General features: G+C 33.0%; 1 protein-coding gene across 1 annotated transcript; it reads right to left on the reverse strand.

The window, feature by feature from the left end:
- Positions 1 to 7,246: 7,246 nt before the first annotated feature.
- Positions 7,247 to 22,007, reverse strand: LOC145270832 (uncharacterized). Its single transcript, XM_080126403.1, has 3 exons — positions 21,907 to 22,007; positions 19,603 to 19,725; positions 7,247 to 11,182 (listed from the first exon to the last, which is right to left on the reverse strand). Exon 3 carries the CDS (start codon positions 9,041 to 9,043, stop codon positions 8,291 to 8,293), a length of 753 nt encoding a protein of 250 aa, XP_079982529.1. The 5' UTR covers positions 9,044 to 11,182; positions 19,603 to 19,725; positions 21,907 to 22,007; the 3' UTR covers positions 7,247 to 8,290.
- Positions 22,008 to 22,271: the final 264 nt, after the last annotated feature.

Here is a 22,271-nt window from a genome sequence, read left to right on the forward strand (position 1 = left end):
TGACCGTTTTTATGAAGCTGAATTTGTTTTTAGAAATTGAAGTTGTGTCAAATATTGCTGATGTGGAAGCATGTAAAACATCGATCTTTGTTTTTGTCAACAAAATTGTTTTATTATTTTATATTTTGCAACCGAGTTATTTGTTTGTTTTACATGTTTTGCATGCTTTTGTTTTGAACGTATATAAACATATGGAAACGTTGTCAAGCGTCTAAACCATTATTTTGTCATCCGAAAATTTTAATTCTTTACCTTTTTTGTACAGTGGCCGTTATCATCTTGCTTTCTATAATGATGTATGGTCTTTACTTCTGGGTATTGCATCATTCATTTGGAGAGTGGACGTCTTTGGGTCTTACCATCTTAGAATCTATCAGGTTTAAGGGAGTGCCAACAGTACCACCCACCTTATGACAACGCGATTGTGTGAAATTGGCACTTTTCATATGCATAGATCGAAATATAATTTGAATACGATTATATAAATAATAATTAGAAAATCGAAACACTGGTATTAAGAGAAGAAACATTTCTAACTAAAAAAAATTAACTAGGATTAAAAATAAACAAAATTATGTGAAGCTGTTATATTTTAATGGAATTTGTCTTTTCATGTCTATTAAATGTCTTTATTCTGTTCGATATCCAGGGACACATATTTTGCCATCTCTGTCACATGTATGGCTAAGCGTACATAAATTAAAGGCCAAAACTTCAGAATGGGTTAATGAGACGCGTGATTCAGAAAGAGGGATTTAAAGAGTCAGCGTCCACATGGAAGAGCACACTAGCCTGACATAATTGTCTGCGAAGCCCCGTCCATAGACCACAGAAAAGGTTTCTCCTAGTATTAGCAATAATTATAATAAGCGATTGGTGAAGGTCAAAGACAAGTATACATTTTGTTTGTAAATCCATTATCCCAGGCATTATCTACTTATTTTGGATTACAAATTTTACATTACTTATTGTGTGAAGTATGGCGATACAGAGGGATTCATAATGAAAATTAAAATGAAAAATTGCGTGTGGGGGCTTAACAAATCACTGTATGGTCTAAAGGAAAGCGCCCAGTGTTTGAATACAGTATTTCACGATTATGTTTGAACAAAAATTTAAACAATGACCCGATGATCCTTGTTTATATACCAAAAACAAATGCGATAAATACTGATTTCGGTTTTATAGGTCGATGACATTTTAATCGCATCAAATTGTGACATAATGTTGATCGATGTTAAGAACAGATTATATAAAAATTCAAAATCACCGATCTTGGCAAAATATCATGGTTTTGGGGGATAGAATTTACTCATAAGAAAAAACATTACGATGAGTCAATTGAGATACATTGACAAAATACTATTAACATTTGAAATCGGAGAGTGCAAGAAACGCTCTAAACCGGTCGAAAATGATATTAATAAATATATACACAGAGAATCTGAAATAATAGACGATAAATTATACCGAGAAATTATGAGAAAGTCTTATCTATTAAATGACTGCTGCTACGAGACCCGACATATGCCACACAGTGACAAAATGATCACAAACAATTTTTTTCTTTTCTACACACACACACACAGACACACACAGACACACAGACACAGACACACACACATATATATCTCTCTCTCTCTCTCTCTCTATATATATATATATATATATATATATATATATTTTGACATTTGAAAAAATAAAAAATGGTTTCTTTTTACATGCTCAAATTTTAATATCCAAATGATTTCTATTTTTATTATGTATAGTTAAATATTAAAGGATATATGCATTTTTTCACAGAATTAAAAATGAACCAAAATGACTTCCCTATTATATAAAAAATAGAGGGTGCAATATTTTTCTTTATTTATAATGGGGTATGGTCCCTCACAGTTGGGAGATTCTACTTATAAACACTGCTGCAAGGAACTGACGAATCAAATTAGTTCACGTTCTGTTACCAACCAATCAGAAATCAGAATTGCCCCATAAAATTAATCCTTTTTAGCAACTTTGCATATGTTTTATTCGTGGCAACACGGGGAGAATCTTTTACTGTTTAGCTCCAACATTATAAAGTCAGAAACCTATACAAACAACTGTCTATCGTGTGAAAATGAGGGGGAGCACTTTTCTATATTAATTTAACGTACAATGACAACCCACTTTAGGGCCATCAGAGAACCAGTAATTATAAAGTCAGAAAACTATACAAACAACTGTCTGTTAATTTTTTTATTTTATTTCGGACTACTAGTCTCATCTTATCTTTTTTATTTGGTGCACAACGTTTCGGCCAACTTCCTCTGGCCTTCGTCAGGTGGTAACCGTGACGGATAGGAACTTCGAATCTCCTAACTGCATTCTCAGCCATCACTGTCATCCGTAGTTGTTGTCGTCTCACCACATTTTTGACCAATTACCTCTGGCACGCTTTGGGTGGGATTGAAACCGCTATCTTCAGACAATGTTTATCTGGAACCGTAGAGATTCAACGTCTCTATCAACTGCGCCACGGGCCCCGAAGGGCGATCAAGGTTGGATTCTTTGATCTTATAAATCCATATTTATTTATTATCTGATCTTCCATAGTCGGGTCCGTACCGATTGGTATATATATATATTATTCCTTATTGGAATTTTTTTATTTTTTAGATGAGCATTGTATGTTAATTTTTTATTTTATTTCGGACTACTAGTCTCATCTTATCTTTTTTATTTGGTGCACAACGTTTCGGCCAACTTCCTCTGGCCTAAATAAATATGGATTTATAAGATCAAAGAATCCAACCTTGATCGCCCTTCGGGGCCCGTGGCGCAGTTGATAGAGACGTTGAATCTCTACGGTTCCAGAGAAACATTGTCTGAAGATAGCGATTTCAATCCCACCCAAAGCGTGCCAGAGGTAATTGGTCAAAAATGTGGTGAGACGACAACAACTACGGATGACAGTGATGGCTGAGAATGCAGTTAGGAGATTCGAAGTTCCTATCCGTCGCGGTTACCACCTGACGAAGGCCAGAGGAAGTTGGCCGAAACGTTGTGCACCAAATAAAAAAGATAAGATGAGACTAGTAGTCCGAAATAAAATAAAAAATTAATAAATAAATATGGATTTATAAGATCAAAGAATCCAACCTTGATCGCCCTTCGGGGCCCGTGGCGCAGTTGATAGAGACGTTGAATCTCTACGGTTCCAGATAAACATTGTCTGAAGATAGCGGTTTCAATCCCACCCAAAGCGTGCCAGAGGTAATTGGTCAAAAATGTGGTGAGACGACAACAACTACGGATGACAGTGATGGCTGAGAATGCAGTTAGGAGATTCGAAGTTCCTATCCGTCGCGGTTACCACCTGACGAAGGCCAGAGGAAGTTGGCCGAAACGTTGTGCACCAAATAAAAAAGATAAGATGAGACTAGTAGTCCGAAATAAAATAAAAAATTAACATACAATGCTCATCTAAAAAAATAAAAAATTCCAATAAGGAATAATATATATATAAACAACTGTCTATCGTGTAAAAATGAGAGGGAGCACTTTTCTATATTAATTTAACGTACAATGACCACCCACTTTAGGGCCATCAGAGAACCAGTCATTATAAAGTCAGAAATCTATACAAACAACTGTCTATCGTGTAAAAATGAGGGGATCACTTTTCTATATTAATTTAACGTACAATGACCACCCACTTTAGGGCCATCAGAGAACCAGTCATTATAAAGTCAGAAACCTATACAAACAACTGTCTACTGAGAACCAAAATTATAAAGTCAGAAACCTATACAAACAACTGTCTATCGTGTAAAAATGAGGTGGATCAATTTTCTATATTAATTTAACGTACAATGACCACCAAATGTCTACTGAGAACCAGTCATCTCCAGGACTTCTATAGAACAACTGACTTCTCAGAAATTGTTCTGAAACTGAACATGCTTCCAATTCAAGAGAGTAGTACATCTAAGACTAACTTGTCGGCAAACGGAAATGCTATAGGTGGCGTTTTATTGAAAGTTTCATTTCCTAGAAAAATGCATGAGAAATGCGTCACATGATATGACAAGGAAAGAAGTCTTAATTGGGAGGCAGGACAGGCAAGATGCGTCTGGAAATGTAAAAAAAAATAAAATAACCTCGATGTCTGGCCGTCTACGTCTCTCAATTTCCATTGTTAAGACTAACTTTGAAGAACTAAATAAAAGTTATTAGTTAATTAGATATTAGTTTTTTCTCCCATGAACAATTTCTCTTTAAACAAACATTTGAAAACCAGATAATTTTCATTGTGGTTTACTACATGTGTAATTTTTGTTCGTTAAGTTTAGTTAAAGTGATGGCCAGAGATAAAAAAACGACAAGTCAGGAATAATAATTAAATCGACTATAAAATAAAGAAGTTGATCGATTGAAGGGAATAACACAAGTGAGAAAAAACTATGCATTTATAAAAAACTGTATAAACTTTTGTTGAACATTAAAATATTACATTAAGTCAAATTAACAAAACCTATATAACATGTGCTTTGGATGAGAGGATCAGATTTCTTTATCGCAGTGATAGACCAAGGTTTCATCATATGTAATCAGTCTTTTGAAAACGTTTGACTCATAACCTCAGCATATCTCAAAATGCATCCTAGAGCAATCGACACATACGTCATAATCACGTTGCAAACCAGTTTTCGTTATTTCACTCAAGTTAAGCAACGTTTAGCCTGGTCAGTACAAGATTAGTAACTATTTGGGAATAACAGGCGCTATATATAGAAAGACTAGCAAAAACCTAATGTCATCATTTTAACATATGGGAATATACATGCAAATGGAGGATGCTTGTAAATTAATATTACCATGAAACTTGTTTTTTCGGCTGAAGCCAGTTAAACACATTTAGAGTGAATACTGCTTCCACACACTATGATACTCGATGTGTGTTTGCTTTTGGAAAGTCGTCATCAACCTAGGAACCCATCAGATGATTTCAACAGACTCTGCACTAATCATGAACTTTTCGGCGATTTGATGAATAGTCAAGCATGGATCTTTAAAAAAAGTCACCTCATCATGGCTTACAGTTGCATAATCAATGACAGATGAATAGCAACCAGATGTAGGTGCTGCTGCTACACACTTCATGACATATGGGAATTTACAATTAGTTGAGAGTTGTAATTTGCCACATGACCCATAGATATGTAAATCATTGCATATGCAACATTTCTACAAAAAGAAGTGTGTCAGAACCATGATTTATTGAACGCCTCTCGTAAATTGAAAAAAATATTGCATAATAAACATTTTTATGGAAATAAAAATAATAAAATGGTAAAACCTGAAGTAGATATTAAGACATGGATACGTGATATAAAATGTTTTATTGAGATGTATTAAATTTTAAAAAAATTATTAAGACATGGATACGTGATATAAAATGTTTTATTGAGATGTATTAAATTTTAAAAAAATTATACAGACATGGATACGTGATATAAAAATGTATTAAATTTTTTAAAAATTATTAAGACATGGATACGTGATATAAAATGTTTTATTGAGATGTATTAAATTTTTAAAAAATTATTAAGACATGGATACGTGATATAAAATGTTTTATTGAGATGTATTAAATTTTAAAAAAATTATTAAGACATGGATACGTGATATAAAATGTTTTATTGAGATGTATTAAATTTTAAAAAAATTATTAAGACATGGATACGTGATATAAAAATGTTTTAAATTTTTTAAAAATTATTAAGACATGGATACGTGATATAAAATGTTTTATTGAGATGTACTAAATTTTTAAAAAATTATTAAGACATGGATACGTGATATAAAAATGTATTAAATTTTTTAAAAATTATCAAGACATGGATACGTGATATAAAATGTTTTATTGAGATGTATTAAATTTTAAAAAAATTATTAAGACATGGATACGTGATATAAAAATGTATTAAATTTTTTAAAAATTATTAAGACATGGATACGTGATATAAAATGTTTTATTGAGATGTATTAAATTTTTAAAAAATTATTAAGACATGGATACGTGATATAAAATGTTTTATTGAGATGTATTAAATTTTAAAAAAATTATTAAGACATGGATACGTGATATAAAATGTTTTATTGAGATGTATTAAATTTTAAAAAAATTATTAAGACATGGATACGTGATATAAAAATGTATTAAATTTTTTATAAATTATTAAGACATGGATACGTGATATAAAATGTTTTATTGAGATGTATTAAATTTAAAAAATTATTAAGACATGACTTTGCCATAAAGGATTGCGTTCTTTACGGTGGGTTTTAAAGATTTACACAATAAATGTTTCTTTTTAAAAGAAAATTATTTACACAATCAAAGGATCATATTCTTTTCTCCAGTTTTTGCGTGAGAGAGTGACACAAATTTGTAACACAAGAATGCCCACACACGTAACAAGAATATGTTTTTTACTTTTTCAACATTTTCCAGTTTAGTTTTAAAACAGAAGAGCTACATTACAAAAATGTCTTTTCAGTTTTTATTTTGTGGAGCAAATCGAAACATACTTGATGGTATGTGTATATGCTTCAAGGGGTCAGTTGAGTAACAAAAATGTAAAAAAAACTGGAATGGTTACACACAATTGGTTTTATGGGTGTCAGTCATGAGAGCGACACAGAATGTCGCCATTTCTATGCAAATGAGACCGATGAATAAAACAGATGTGAAGCAAATAGAGGACATATAAGAAGAAAGCATGCTACAAACGTGTGCAAGTCAACAGAAAAGAGTATCGAGTTTTGGAGCTGGAAGAGTTTTTATTACGAGTTCATATCCGTGGTCACATTTATGGACAGTTGTTATCTCTGTAATCGCATAATTCATAAGGTTTTCTCTTTAAGGAATTTTGTTTAAATATTTCTTAGGATTTTTCATAAAGCCAGTTAGTACATTTCATATACTTTCGTCTCTTTTGTTTCATTTTTCCTCAGTTGAAGTTCTCAGAAATCAAGGGGCTCCCTATCTGAGGTTCACACTTGGACTCTATATGAGATACATAGATATTTGAATGCTTTATTGATGTTCTTTGTCTTTAATATTTTTTGCATATGATGCAACAAATATTCCTTCTACGCAAAGAACCACATATTTCACAGAAATGTGGTTATCTCTTTTTTAATTATTTTTTAAGCTGGTGATGGCGCATCCTACCAGATGCCAGGTATTAACTTTTTTTACTATATGGTATGTAAGACCCTGGTATTTCGTTAGTCTCACTCTGTTTAGCCTAGAAACGTAGATGTTGTTATCGGAGCCATAGTGTAGAAAATGTATAACTGTTGTTCCAAAGACTTGTTACAGCATTCAGTATATAATATTTAACATTTGACAGACCGTCATATATTTACACATTCCATTGTATTTCATTATATAGTAGCAATCCTCTAGCAGAACCTGATAGCTCCATGTAAAATGCTTCACACCAACTACTTGTAATTGGTCATTAAGCTTTGATAGGGAGCAATCACTATGATTTTTTCCTGATATTGTTGGAGCTATCCTCTTTTAAGCCAGTCTATAAAACCTTCCTAATTTAAGCCAGTCTATAAAACCTTCCTAATTTATGTCTTCCTGTGTGAATAAATCCAAAAAACCCAACTACGCTCTGGTTTGGCCAATTTATACAATTTTCTCTAATTCTTGTTTCGTGATGCTGGTATACCATTTAGGGGTATTGATATTGAAAGGTCATCACACATTGTTTCCCATGTGTTAGTAGATTACACAACAAAGTTGACTTCTGTGCAAAAGAAGAATCACATACCTAACAAGAATGTGGTTTTTCTTTTTTTCAGTTTTCTTCATCTTTTTATTCTAAGAGGTGGGACATCCAACCAGATGTCTAACATTTACCTCTATTTTAGTAAGTACAACCAAGAGATCTTTTCAGGATTCTAGCCATCCCTTTCAGTGCAATCAATTGTATTTCCTTTACACTTGGTTCACCGGGTATGCTTGCTATGTACTTTTTAAAGTTATTTTTCATAAGCCCAGTTGCACCTATGATGATTGGTATAAGTGAAACCGTTTTTAGTTTCCAATTTCGTTTCATATCATACATAAGTCCCTGATACTTTGTTATCTTTTCCCTCTCAGCTCTGTTAAGCCCTGCATCATTGCGTACATTGACCTCTATTATGATCGCTTTTTTGTTTGCTCTGTCCCAAATTACTATACATTGTTTAACAGCTGCGTTTTCTAGATATGTACAAGTAGGGATTATGTAGTCATAGTGAATGGTGTAGTTGTCATTCCCAACTGTTCGTTCGGGTATATGTTCCCAGGATTTTTACTACACTTACATATCTTCCAATGAAGGTATTTGCAAACTCCATTATGGCGATCTGTGTAATAACCATCTCCAAGTAGGACTTTGTAACTAGAAATCAGGTGGCCCACACTCTCAACCTCAGTGTTGCAGAACCTGCATTTATTATTGTTGCTTAGACAACTCATCTTTTTGAAGGCATTCGTCAAAGGTCCCTTGTCTTGTGCAGCCAATATCAACCTCTCTTGGTCGTAATGGAGGGATCCTCTTTTGAGCCAGTCCCGAGAACCATCCCTATCGATATATTCTTGGGATAGTTCAGTCGGTAGGTATTTTTCCCGTTTATGGTTGGACCATTCCTCTATGGAACTAGTGTATTTTTTGTAGGCTATGTCAGTGGCAGGCTTGTTTTGGTTCTCTACACGATTTGTAAGGCAGTCCTTTCCAAAATGAGTGGCAAGTTTTATTATAGATGTTGTACTACTTTCTCGATTCTCATGATGGTCTTTAATTTTCATAAGCTTGGGGTTACAGGAACTTATTATGTACTGACCTATGCTGACGATTGTGGCTCTGTGTTGATGGTTGACTTCCGAGAGTCCCATACCTCCTTCTCGCCCAGGTAAGTACAAACGAGACATGCACTGATTTCGATAAATAATTTGGTACAAGGTTAACATTTTCCTTGTCTTTGTAGCAAGCATATTTATATCTTTCTGAGGCTAATAATGCCAAAACTAGATCTAAGCACTGGCATGGCAAGTTGGTTAATTGCTGTAACTAAATTCTTGTTAATTATTTCAGTTTTAAAAATTTTCCTTACCTGGCGTAAATATTCTTGACTTAGCTTCTCTCTCATCTTGGCATGCTGGATAGCATCTGTGCAAGAGAAGAACCACATACTTCACGTGAATGTGGTTTGTCTCCGTATGTGTTGTCATATGACACTAAAAAGTTTACTTTCGTGAAAAAATAAACCAACAAATAGTCTAATTGTTGGTGCTGGTATACAATTTTGAGGTATTGACATATTTCCAATATGTGTAAGCAAATGGCGCAAAAAAGAACCACATACTTCACAAGAATGTGGTTTTTCTCTTTTTTTGTTTTATTTTACTTCAGTCGAAGTTCTCAGAAATCAAGGGGCACCCAACCTGGGGTTAACACTTGAAGTCTATATGAGAGACATAGATATTCGAATGTTCCAAACACTGAGTTAGTAAAGAAATTGAGAACGTAATTTTCCTGTCCCTTATTAACCATTTTCATACGTTGTAGTATATATTTAATTTTTATATCTTGGTCTTACTGGATTCCAGGACAAGAATTTATCTAGTCTGGTGGAGTATCCAGCTTGTGCTAATACCTGAGGTAATATCACTTGGAGAAGGTGCACCATTCCTCGGAAAATCTGTGGGGTAGCCATAGTGAGGAAATCTTATTTGGGCTGACAGTACTATGTGATTTTGAATATTTGGTCAGGGTTTACTTCTATGGAAAAAGTATCCTCATGCCAGATTGTTCTGACAAACCCCTGTACAGAGAGACCTTAGACACTCGAGGATAGTGTCTAGTAGGCATTTACGTTCTTCCCCAGTATGTTTTCATATGATGCAAAAATGTGACTTCTGTGCAAAAGAAGAACCACATACTTCACATGTCTCTTTTTTTTACTTTTATTAGTTTGAAGAGATCAAGAGGTTCCTTCCTGGGGCTAATACTTGTTTCTATTATAGTTTGAATTTATATCCGACTGGTATAATGTTTATTTCTTTTAGAGACCATGTTGTGTTTAGATCATTTTTTAGGTCCAGATATTTTGTTATCTCCTGTATGTGTTTTCGTATGACTCAAAAAATTTGACTTTTGTGCAAAAGAAGACCCACATATTTCACAACAATGTGGTTTGTCTCCTGTATGTGTTGTCATATGATTCAACAAATTTGACTTTTGTGCAAAAGAAGAACCGCATATTTCACAAGAATATGGTTTGTCTCCCGTATGTGTTTTCATATGATTCAACAAATTTGACTTTTGTGCAAAAGAAGACCCACATATTTCACAACAATGTGGTTTGTCTCCTGTATGTGTTGTCATATGATTCAACAAATTTGACTTTTGTGCAAAAGAAGAACCGCATACTTCACAAAAATATGGTTTGTCTCCTGTATGTGTTGTCATATGACGCAACAAATTTGAATTCCGTGCAAAAGAAGAACCACATACTTCACAAGAATGTGGTTTGTCTCCCGTATGTGTTCTCATATGACTCCACAAATTTGACTTCACTGCAAAGGAAAAACCACATATTTCGCAAGAATGAGGTTTGTCTCTTGTATGTGTTCTCATATGACTCCACAAATTTGACCGTCGTGCAAAAGGAGAACCACATACTTCACATGAATATGATTTATTTCCCGTGTGTGTTTTCATATGACTCCACAAATTTGACTTTTGTGCAAACGAAGAACCACATACATCACACGAATGTGGCTTGTCACCCGTATGTGTTGTCATATGAGTCAACAAAGTTGACTTTCTTGCAAAAGAAGAACCACATACTTCACACGAATGTGGTTTGTCTCCCGTATGTGTTTTAATATGACGAAACAAATTTGACCTCCATGCAAAAGACAAGCCACATACTTCACAAGAATATGGTTTGTCTGTCATGTTTGTTTTAATCCGATTTTACAAAAAGTATCAGCAATGGAGTGTATGATGATAGGCACGCTAATAAATTGAGAAAATATATATGGAGAAATTTCTTATCATTTCAAATCTTTTTAAATCACTTATTATGAAAGGTCCTTCTGATCAATTGATTTTCATCCTTCGAAATTCTGGAAATATAAAATAATTTTGAAAAAATACATGTCGTGTGGTAAAATTGAATTTATTATGCTAGGGTTTTATAAAAAATATTCAAAACATGAAATCTAAAATAAAATATAGATGCCTTAACTAAAAAAATCTTTACATTTCTTTATTTTAGATTGCTTATTCATATTATTTGGATTTTTCAAAATACTGTTCTCATCTTGGGTATTATTTTCACAACGTTTCTATGTTATCTCCGATCTTATTCAGGTGTATTTTTGAAATTATTTTTGACTCTCTCCCTCTCTCTCTCTCTTTCTATATATATATATATATATATATATATATATATATATATATATATATATATATATATACTGGAACCAAAGCGAAACTCAGGACTGAAAATTTAAGCTAAATTACATGTAACTGTTTAAACCACCTATATTCGCTTTTTATTTAGGAATTTTTGCGGATTATTATTTTACGTTTGAATTTATTTTTTAAAATTGATGTGAATACTAGGATACGCCAATTTAAAATCAAATATAAACAGAGCAAATTATATAAGATTAATTATATAATTTGCTCTGTTTATATTTGATTTTAAATTGGCGTATCCTAGTATTCACATCAATTTTAAAAAATAAATTCAAACGTAAAATAATAATCCGCAAAAATTCCTATTTAAATGTCACTTTAGTAAACATTCAATAGAAGAACCCTTTCTGCAATTTGACAGCCTGCAATTTTTTGTGCATCTCTTGAATCAGCAATACTCTGGTGAAAGGACATCCCACTTTTCTTTAATTTTTGTCCGGAGTTCTTCCAAGTTAAAAATTTTATCATTTTGTAGCTGTTGCCTGATTTAATTCCATAAGTATTCAATAGGATAGAGGTCTGGAGATTTTGAAGCGATTGCAAAAGGAACCTTTTTACATAACCAGCTGTGTGAATTGGAGAATTATCCTGCATGAATATGAAGTCTCATGGTCTTCATGGCGGCTGATAAAGTGTAGACGGTGCTTTCTGTTTTGTTTTACAGAAATAAATTACTTGCGTCTTGCAACACAGCATGTAAATTAAATTCTGTTCTTAACTGCATAAAGAGATCACTTTTTAACAAGGTTACATTGTTGTTGGATTTGGGGAGTGGATTCAAGTCTGATTTTGAGGCTGCAGATCTTTATTGCAGTGTCTTCCCTGTAAAAGAACGACCAGATAAAAGGGCATCACAAACACTGCCAGTTTTTTCAGTGCTTTTGCACAGTCAGTCATACCGTTTCTCATCACACTTCAATCTGCAGCCGAAGGAGAAAGTAGAGGCATATGGACTAAATGTAACGTTGTATAACCTGGAGCAATAACAATTACAAGTGGCTACATATTTAAAGATATTAACATATATTTATAGTTATAATACTAATTTCATGTGGCATCACATTGTTTAAAACCTAGGTGGTGCATGTTGAAAGTGCACTCATGCATGACAGCTGGTACTGGACACACTGAACAATGGGGTCAGAATTGATATTGTCAGTGGGAAAATGTCAAGTTTTCGACGAGCACAGCTGTCCGAAATGAGCGGAGTTGCAAAATGCAAGTCACATATATAGCTCAGAGAAAAAGGCAAAATAAGAGAGTGGTCGACAGTCGGCCAGCAATCAACAGTGTACAAGCGTGACTCCCTGTACTCACCTCCGGGTCAACACTTTCTATCCCTAGCTGATCGCACACATATGAAGCAGTAAAGAAACGGAAAAGAAAATGTTTTATATTTTATACAAAAAAGAAGTGTAAATGGACTGCGCAACATACATTTTGTTTGGTGCTGTTTTTTAACGAGTTATTCTAGCCAACAAGACAAACTGTAAACACTATAAAGACGGGTCCAGTGAAGATGAGGAAAACAAAAACAAAACAATAATTCGACTCTTTTACTGTTGTGTTTTTGCTCCTAAAAGATATATACTGATATATAAATACATGTGACACGCATTAAAAGATATATACTGATATATAAATACATGTGACACGCATTAAAATATATATACTGATATATAAATACATGTGACACGCATTAAAAGATATATACTGATATATAAATACATGTGACACGCATTAAAAGATATATACTGATATATAAATACATGTGACACGCATTAAAAGATATATGCTGATATATAAATACATGTGACACGCATTAAAAGATATATACTGATATATAATCACTGGAAGAATTCATAATGTAATTAAATCCTTCTTAAGTAATAGAAAAATCAAAGTTGTCCTCGTCGGTCGTACATCCAAACAATACGACATAAATGCAGGAGTACCTCATGGGTCTATCCTTGAACCTCTATTATTCCTGATATTCATAAACGACCTCCCTGATAAAATTGTTTCGGAGATGGGTATATTTGCCGATGACACAACTCTCTATAACAGATATGAGAGGAAAACAAATGAAAACATATCCAAGGAAATGGCAGAAACGCTAGAGGATGACCTCCAATCCGTAGTGGAATGGGGACCAAAATGGTTGGTCACATTCAATGCTGCTAAGACTAAGCTTGTTTCCTTCAATAACTACAAGAAACCTTCTCTGTCACCAATAGCAATGGCCAAGAACTCATTACCTGAAAGTACTTCTTTTAAACTCCTCGGCCTAACGTTTACAGGGAATATGAACTGGAATAGATACATTGAGAGCATTGCCAAGGCTGCTGCATGGAAGGTTGTCTCCCTCTACCGTGCTAGAAAACTACTTACACCTGACAGTATCCTATACCTCTATAAGGCAACCATTCGCCCATGTATGGAGTACTGTTGTCACATCTGGGCTGGTGCATCTGCTTCTTGTCTCTCGCTCCTGGACAGGGTTCAAAAGAGCGTCGCCAACCTGATAGGTCCTGAACTGTCATCTAGGCTTCAGCCTCTGTCCCATCGACGGGATGTTGCATCCCTCTGCCTGTTCTACAAATACTTCAATGGTGAATGCTCTGACGAACTGCAAACACTTGTACCTCCCCGACGTAACTACCCCTGACAAACCCGACAAGCTACTAAGGCTCATCCCTTTACAGTAGAGATCCCTAGGTGCAAGAAAGCCTTTTACTCCAATAGTTTCTTCCCCAGAACTGCGGGTCTTTGGAACTCCCTTCCGGGATTCTGCTTTCCCAACTGCAATGATATTCAGAAGTTCAAGTGTAATGTTAACAAACATCTTTCTACTCATCTCCCTTCATAATGACCCCGCTAATTAAGTCCCTGATAGTAGCCCCTGCTTCAAAGTGGCAATGTGCCTTGTTTGGGGTGAAAATTGAATTAAAAAAAAATAAAAAAATATAAATACATGTGACACGCATTAAAAGATATATACTGATATATAAATACATGTGACACGCATTAAAAGATATATACTGATATATAAATACATGTGACACGCATACGATAACAAAAAACAACGGATACATTTTTATAAGCTTATCATTGTTTTGTAACAAAAATTAATTTTGAACTGCTACCTTATTATTTCATCAGTAACATGCCATTGTTACAATGTTACCTTATTCTTTCATCAGTAACATGCTATTGTTACAATGTTATCTTGTTCTTTCATCACTAACATGCTATTGTAACAATATTATCTTATTCTATCATCAGTAACATGTTATTGTTACAATGTTATCTAGATCTTTCATCAGTAACATGCAATGGTTACAGTGTTATCTTCTTCTTTTATTAGTAACATGCTATTGTTACAATGTTTTCTTTTTCTTCCATCAGTAACATGCTATTGTTACAATTTAACATGTTCTTCCATCAGTAACATGCTATTGTTACAATGTTATCTTGTTCTTTCATCAGTAACATGCTATTGTTACAATGTTATCTTGTTTTTTCATCAGTAACATGCTATTGTTACAATTATATCTTCTTTTTTCATTAGTAACATTCTATGGTTACAATGTTATCTTGTTTTTTCATCAGTAACATGCTATTGTTAAAATTTTACTTTATTCTTTCATCAGTAACATATTATTGTTACAATGTTATCTTGTTCTTTCATCAGTAACATGTTATGGTTACAATGTTTTCTTGTTCTTTCCTTAGTAACATGCTATAGTTACAATGTTTTCTTGTTTTCCACCAGTAACATGATATGGTTAAAATGTTATCTTGTTCTTTCATCAGTAACATGCTATTGTTACAATTTTTTCTTGTTCTTCCCTCAGTAACATTCTATGGTTACAATGTTATCTTGTTCTTCCATCAGTAACATGCTATTGTTACAAATTTATCTTGTTCTTTCATTAGTAATACGCTATTGTTACAATGTTGTCTTGTTCTTTCATTAGTAACATGTTATTGTTACAATGTTATCTTGTTCTTTCATCAGTAACATGCTATTGTTACAAATTTATCTTGTTCTTTCATTAGTAATACGCTATTGTTACAATGTTGTCTTGTTCTTTCATTAGTAACATGTTATTGTTACAATGTTATCTTGTTCTTTCATCAGTAACATGCTATGGTTACAATGTTGTCTTGTTCTTTCATCAGTAACATGCTATTGTTACAATGTTATCTTGTTCTTTCATCAGTAACATGCTATTGTTACAATGTTATATTGTCTTTTCATCAGTAACATGTTATTGTTACAATGTTATCTTGTTCTTTCATCAGTAACATGCTATTGTTACAATTTACTTTATTCTTTCATCAGTAACATATTATTGTTACAATGTTATCTTGTTCTTTCATCAGTAACATGTTATGGTTACAATGTTTTCTTGTTCTTTCGTTAGTAACATGCTATAGTTACAATGTTTTCTTGTTTTCCACCAGTAACATGATATGGTTAAAATGTTATCTTGTTCTTTCATCAGTAACATGCTATTGTTACAATTTTTTCTTGTTCTTCCCTCAGTAACATTCTATGGTTACAATGTTATCTTGTTCTTCCATCAGTAACATGCTATTGTTACAATGTTATCTTGTTCTTTCATTAGTAATACGCTATTGTTACAATGTTGTCTTGTTCTTTCATTAGTAACATGTTATTGTTACAATGTTATCTTGTTCTTTCATCAGTAACATGCTATGGTTACAATGTTGTCTTGTTCTTTCATCAGTAACATGCTATTGTTACAATGTTATCTTGTTCTTTCACCAGTAACATGCTATTGTTACAATGTTATCTTGTTCTTTCATCAGTAACATGTTATTGTTACAATGTTATATTGTTTTTTCATCAATAACATGCTTTTGTTACAATGTTATATTGTTTTTTCATCAGTAGCATGCTATGGTTACAAGGTAGCAGCAGCTTTTTTCAAATTTTGTGCAGGGACAATTCAACATTGAAGAATGCAGTCGGGTGAATAACAAGATAATACCGAGATTACTTTGCCCAATGAGCAAAAGAATTATATCCCTGAGAATAAGTTGAAGGGAATAAAATACCTGAAAAATTTAAGTTGATAGGTTGATAGCGATACTGGAATGCATGATCCAATACTAAGATGCCCGTACTGAAAACCTTTAAAGCAATAAAAATCTTGGTAGACTCAGCAATAGACGAAAGGATGCAGACAGGTGTAATTAAGAGATTAAATAGACCATGTAGTTTTCCGATAGTGTAAGTAGAAAAGAAAGGTGGTAGTAAAAATTTTCTGTAGATTTTACGGTTTTAAATAAAGTAATGAAAAAGTTTGCCCGAGCGTTACCGGTCATTGGTTATATATTAGCCTCGATCATGTCCACAAAATACTTTTCAAAATGCGATCTAAAGTCAGGGAACTGGCAGATTGAATTAAGTAAAGACAATAAAGAAAAAACTCCATTCCCCTGTTTCCGAAGTTTATTTCATTTTAACATGATGCTGTTTGGACTTGCCAACACTCCCAGGGATTAATGTCCATAGTTCTACAGGGACAAGAAGATATGATGGAAAGTCGCAAAGGGTACTAGTTAGTTTATATAAGCACTATCTCAGGTTAAAAGTGTGGGTTTTTTTTCGAAGAAATTGCCCAAAATTAGAGCCTGTGTTAATGTATAAAAAATATACAAAACTCAGGTATAAGAGAAACCCATATATAAGAGACTTCATATTTGGCAACTTTCTAAGATCGGGTTACACTGTACATATGCTTACATGAAATGACTAAATTACTTGAAATAAATTAACATTTTGAAAAAAAACTGATTTTAGTTATATTTAAAGACAGTATTCGAAACTTAAATAAATTTTTCAACTTTAAAAAAATTAATTTCCAAGAAAATTGATTAAAATCTATTTAAATATTAAAAATTTATTTAAAATTTTTTATATTGATTTTTTATTAAACTGAATTTCTGTTATTATCCAATAGTTATTTAATTAATAATTTAATGGGGTTCAAAGCAAGCGGATATGGTATATATCGATATGATGCCATATTATCTGCAATTTATAAAAAAATTGCAGTGATTGCCAAGCCGTCCTAAAAACGATGCTCACAGATATGGTCATACTAGCTAATTCCGGTCCTGAGAAGAACTACCAACTGTACATGGATACCCCCATCAATCATGTGATTGGTGGATGCCCTCAATCATTTGACTGGTGGATGCCCGAGATCATGTGATTGCTGGATGCCCCCAATCATGTGATTGGGGCATGTCTGTCGAAAAATTTTTATGATCCAAGCAAGAATAAATATGTTAAAAACAATTTCCCATCCTATAAACATAGTGATATGCCAATGGATGATCGACTATAGAAAAAGAAGCATACATGATACACTACACCCTTAATAAGTTGAATCATTATTTGCACAGTGTGAAGTTCATCATCTATATATTTATTAACTCGCCTATAGAGAATAGCAAAATACAGACGCAGGTTTTGCATATGGCTGGCTATGACTGCACTATACAGTACCTTAATAGGAAAGACAATGTACGTGTTGATCTCTTGTCATGCATTGCGTATTTGAGCTGAGACAATGACGTTTCCTAGTAGAAATTACCCAGTAGGTGCAATAAATTAGAATCATTTTGAGCCAAAAGTTTTTGCGTAGTATAAGAAGGTTGAAGGTTATTTACTCATCAAGAACGAAGTAGAAGGATTTCATAGGACGATGCATGACGTTTAAGCAAAAAAGGAACAATGAGCTGTAATATATATATATATATATATATATATATATATATATATACATAAATAATAGCTGTAATAGGATATATACATAAATGGAATGTTGGTGGATTCCCTGTGAATGAAACAACGAAATTCTAGCCATACTACTTATCACTATAGTACTTATCACTATAGTACTTATCTCTATACTACTTATCATTATACTACTTGCTCTACAACAAAGACGAGATCCTGCCATTAGATAATATATCAATGCCTTGTGGCGTATAATATTTTGGGAAGAAAAATGTCAGTGATCCTGCCATTAGATAATATATCAATGCCTTGTAGAGTATAATATTTTAGGAAGAAAAATGTCAGTGATCCTGCCATTAGATAATATATCAATGCCTTGTAGAGTATAATATTTTAGGAAGAAAAATGTCAGTGATTTTGCCATTAGATAATATATCAATGCCTTGTAGATATAATATTTTAGGAAGAAAAATGTCAGTGATCCTGCCATTAGATAATATATTATTACGTCGTAGAGTATACTATGGTGATGAGCACATGAGATCGCTCTAGAATAGACGCATCGATCTTTTCCTTTTGTAAGGGATAACATTCGAAAAGCTAGGATAAAGAACTCGGATGAGAAAAAAGAGTCTGTAGATTTAAAGACTGTTGAGAAAGACTGCATTGGGCACTCCAGATAACGATTCAACTCTGGAACAAGCTGATCTCCCAATAAGGAGGACGATGTTAACGGGAAAGTGTGGATGGGGAGTCTGACGTACCATTGAGAACTCTGATAAGAAAATAACGAAAGTTTTCTAGGACTATTTTAAATATAATTAGTAAAGTCTTGAGATATTGAATTTAAAAATGTTTGTACAAAAATAGCTTAATTAACTCCTTCCAAGCGAGAATTGAATTAAAGAAAAAGTTTAGTAACAAATCTAGATTCGCACAAAAGCTACAGAAACCCTAAATGTCAGTATATAACAGGGGGGGGGTCTTTGCCCAATCGTACAATATGCTTATAAATGATATTTTAATTTTTCAAGATTCCATATTTATTATTAAAGAGTCGTGATGTCAAAGTAAGAAAAAAGTATTTCGTTGTCATCAGCAAGAATCGAATCTAAAATCAAAACTGTTGCATTCAAAGCTGGTGACGTTACCTCTGTACAAACGTAAAACGCATATGAACTGATTAAAAATATACAAAGACGAATGTACAAAAAGTATAAAGATTTTTAAATTCTGACCCTATAGAACTCATGAAAGTAGTGCCAATTTGTAAAAACTTACCGTGGAGTCACTAACTTCTACGTGTGTGACTCTGTGTTCACCCGTTCATAATCGGGATCTATCAATTTTTAGGACCGATGTTGGAAGTGCAGGAATCTCTTCAAGTCAAAAGTAGTAGAGTATCTGTAGGACCGTTAAAGGTAAATTTAATGAAATCGCTGATTAATAAAAAGGTTTCCACAAGGCACATCTTCACATACATAAAATAAAAATATAGAAATAACTCTGGAAAATAGCGACACTTGATCAAGAACTCAAAACTACTGTATTAAGATGAAATAACATTTATTTACGTGTTAGGAATACCAATTCAAATCGTTTAAACATAAACGTTTTCTTGTAATGAGTGTTCATTATGCAGGCTTAGCTAAATGAGGATCTCATGAGAATAGCATGAAGTTTAAGATTACTGATTTTTACGAACAGTGTCACACGTGGTTTAAAATGAATGTGAATATTTTATGAGAGAAAAATAGTCATTAAACCATGTAAATGAATTTGATGTGATTAGTTTTGTCATGAAAATCACATTAAATATTTTTATAATTATATTATTTTTTGTGAAAATATTGAATGAATACTGCTTATCATAATGTTCCTGAAATATTCAAAACATTTTTAAAATATTTTTACATTGGGTCCACCTCAACAATTTTCTTTAAATAGAAACCCTCAACCTCTCCATCTTAGGAACAACTTTCGGAATAGACACTCTCTACCTCTCCATGTTAAGAATGACTTTCAGAATAGACACCCTCAACCTCTACATGTTCAGAACGCCTTTCAGATTAGACACCCTCAACCTCTCCATGTTAAGATCGACTTTCGGAATAGACACCCTCAACCTATGCATGTTAAGAACGGCTTTCGGAATAGACACACTAAACCTCTCTAGGTTAAGAAGCCTTTCAGAATAGCCACCCTCAACCTCTTTATGTTAAGAACGACTTTCGGAATAAACACCCTCAACCTCCCCATGTTAACAACGACTTTCGGAACAGATACCCTCAACCTCCCCATGTTAACAACGACTTTTGGAATGAACATCCCATTTGGGTGGGGATTGGATGAAAAATTGTTTGTCCCAAATGTAACTGTGATATTGGTTGTTAGCTACCCATTCACAAATACTATATTTTAAAAAAAGTAGTGGTGGGAGGGAGTGTCAGTTGCAGAGACGTAGATTTGTTTCTTGGCCTTTGGGCCAGGTTCAAAGTGTAGTATCTGTTCTGATACGGCACTTCACTTTTTAGTCTTGTTTAGTGGAGGAGATATCCTTCATGACTGATACATTTTTAACGCCCCTTTTTTAGGAGCTGGTTTCCCCACACATTAAAAACCGACCTTGAGTCGAACTCATCCCTCCTGGGGAGGCAAGTAAACAAAAAAATATTAACATCTACAAAGCTTTGTTTTTATTTTAAAAAGCAAACAGAAATTTATGCGTTACTTTGGAGGAGTTCTTAAAACTTTAAATTGTAGGTTGATTTTTGAATTGGAAAAAAATAATTTGGAGAAAGTTGAAAAATAACATCAGAAATTACCACACAAAATATTTTTTTTCTAAAACTTTGTATTTTTTTAACAATCGAATTTAAAAGACAATAATTTGCGATTTTAGTCACCATATCGTTGTCACTGGATACATGCATCCATAAAAATAAAAATGTGTTTTTAAAGAAAAGGAAATAATAAAATCCATTCAATAATTGATATTTTAAAGTTTATTATCCATTTTCATATTAAGTTAAATGAACTGACAAAAACAAAAAATTAAACCACGATATAAAATATTTAGTTTAAAATACAAATAACGATTTATTAAACGACGTTTTATTTACTGGATATTTTTCCGGTATTTGCAGGAAATTATTATCTCCCTTAGTTAGTTAATACGATTTCTTTATATTTTTAACCTTTTTATTTATATATTTTATTTCCAGCAAAAGTACACAAAATTTTGATAAAAATAAATTTTCACAAAATATATGCAGCATTTACAGTAAACAAAACACACGCAGAGTAGATACGGTAAAAAAAAAAAAAAAATGAAAGAAAGAAACCAAAAAAAACCATTGTTGAGAACACAAAGAGAAAAAGATAAGAATCGAAAAGTTATAAAGGGTTGAATCGGGAGTCGTATGCGTAAGGAAATGAACAACACAGCTAGAAGTAAGGGAGTCGGACATGTGAGTAAAGAAAATAAAAAAAGTTCATAGTTTAGATGAAATAATATTTTTAAAAAAATAATAATTAAAAGTATTAAAAAGTGTATTTAAGAATGAGATATACAATGTTTCTTACCGGAGATGGCTTAAAACGGCGAAGGACAACAGAAGATAAAAGACAGAGACATGTGCGGCGAGAAAGGATGCTGACTATAATCAGAGAACAAACCACCAGTCAACCTGCCGGTGTCGAGTCACGGGAAACTCTATAAGAAAAATGTCCGACCAAGGGAGAATACTGTAGAAGGGACTAAACTACGAGTCATAATACATGCAAAACAGACAACTATTTGAAAAAGAAAACAACTGTTATATTTATTGTAATTTATTTATATTTAAAAAAAAAATGTTCTTAATTGAAAAGACGATTTAAAAGTTAATCTTGGAACTGAAATCTACTGTTTTGTTAAGTAAACCACTTTTGTACTTGTAAAGTTTAAT

Source organism: Euprymna scolopes, chromosome 46 (genome assembly GCF_053919585.1).
Source record: "Euprymna scolopes isolate OS-2025 chromosome 46, ASM5391958v1, whole genome shotgun sequence".
Taxonomy (NCBI): Eukaryota; Metazoa; Mollusca; class Cephalopoda; order Sepiida; family Sepiolidae; genus Euprymna; species Euprymna scolopes.

Excerpts from the sequence above, each read along its gene's own strand:
- LOC145270832 (XM_080126403.1), bottom strand. The coding sequence starts at position 9,043 with ATGCTTGCTACAAAGACAAGGAAAATGTTAACCTTGTACCAAATTATT.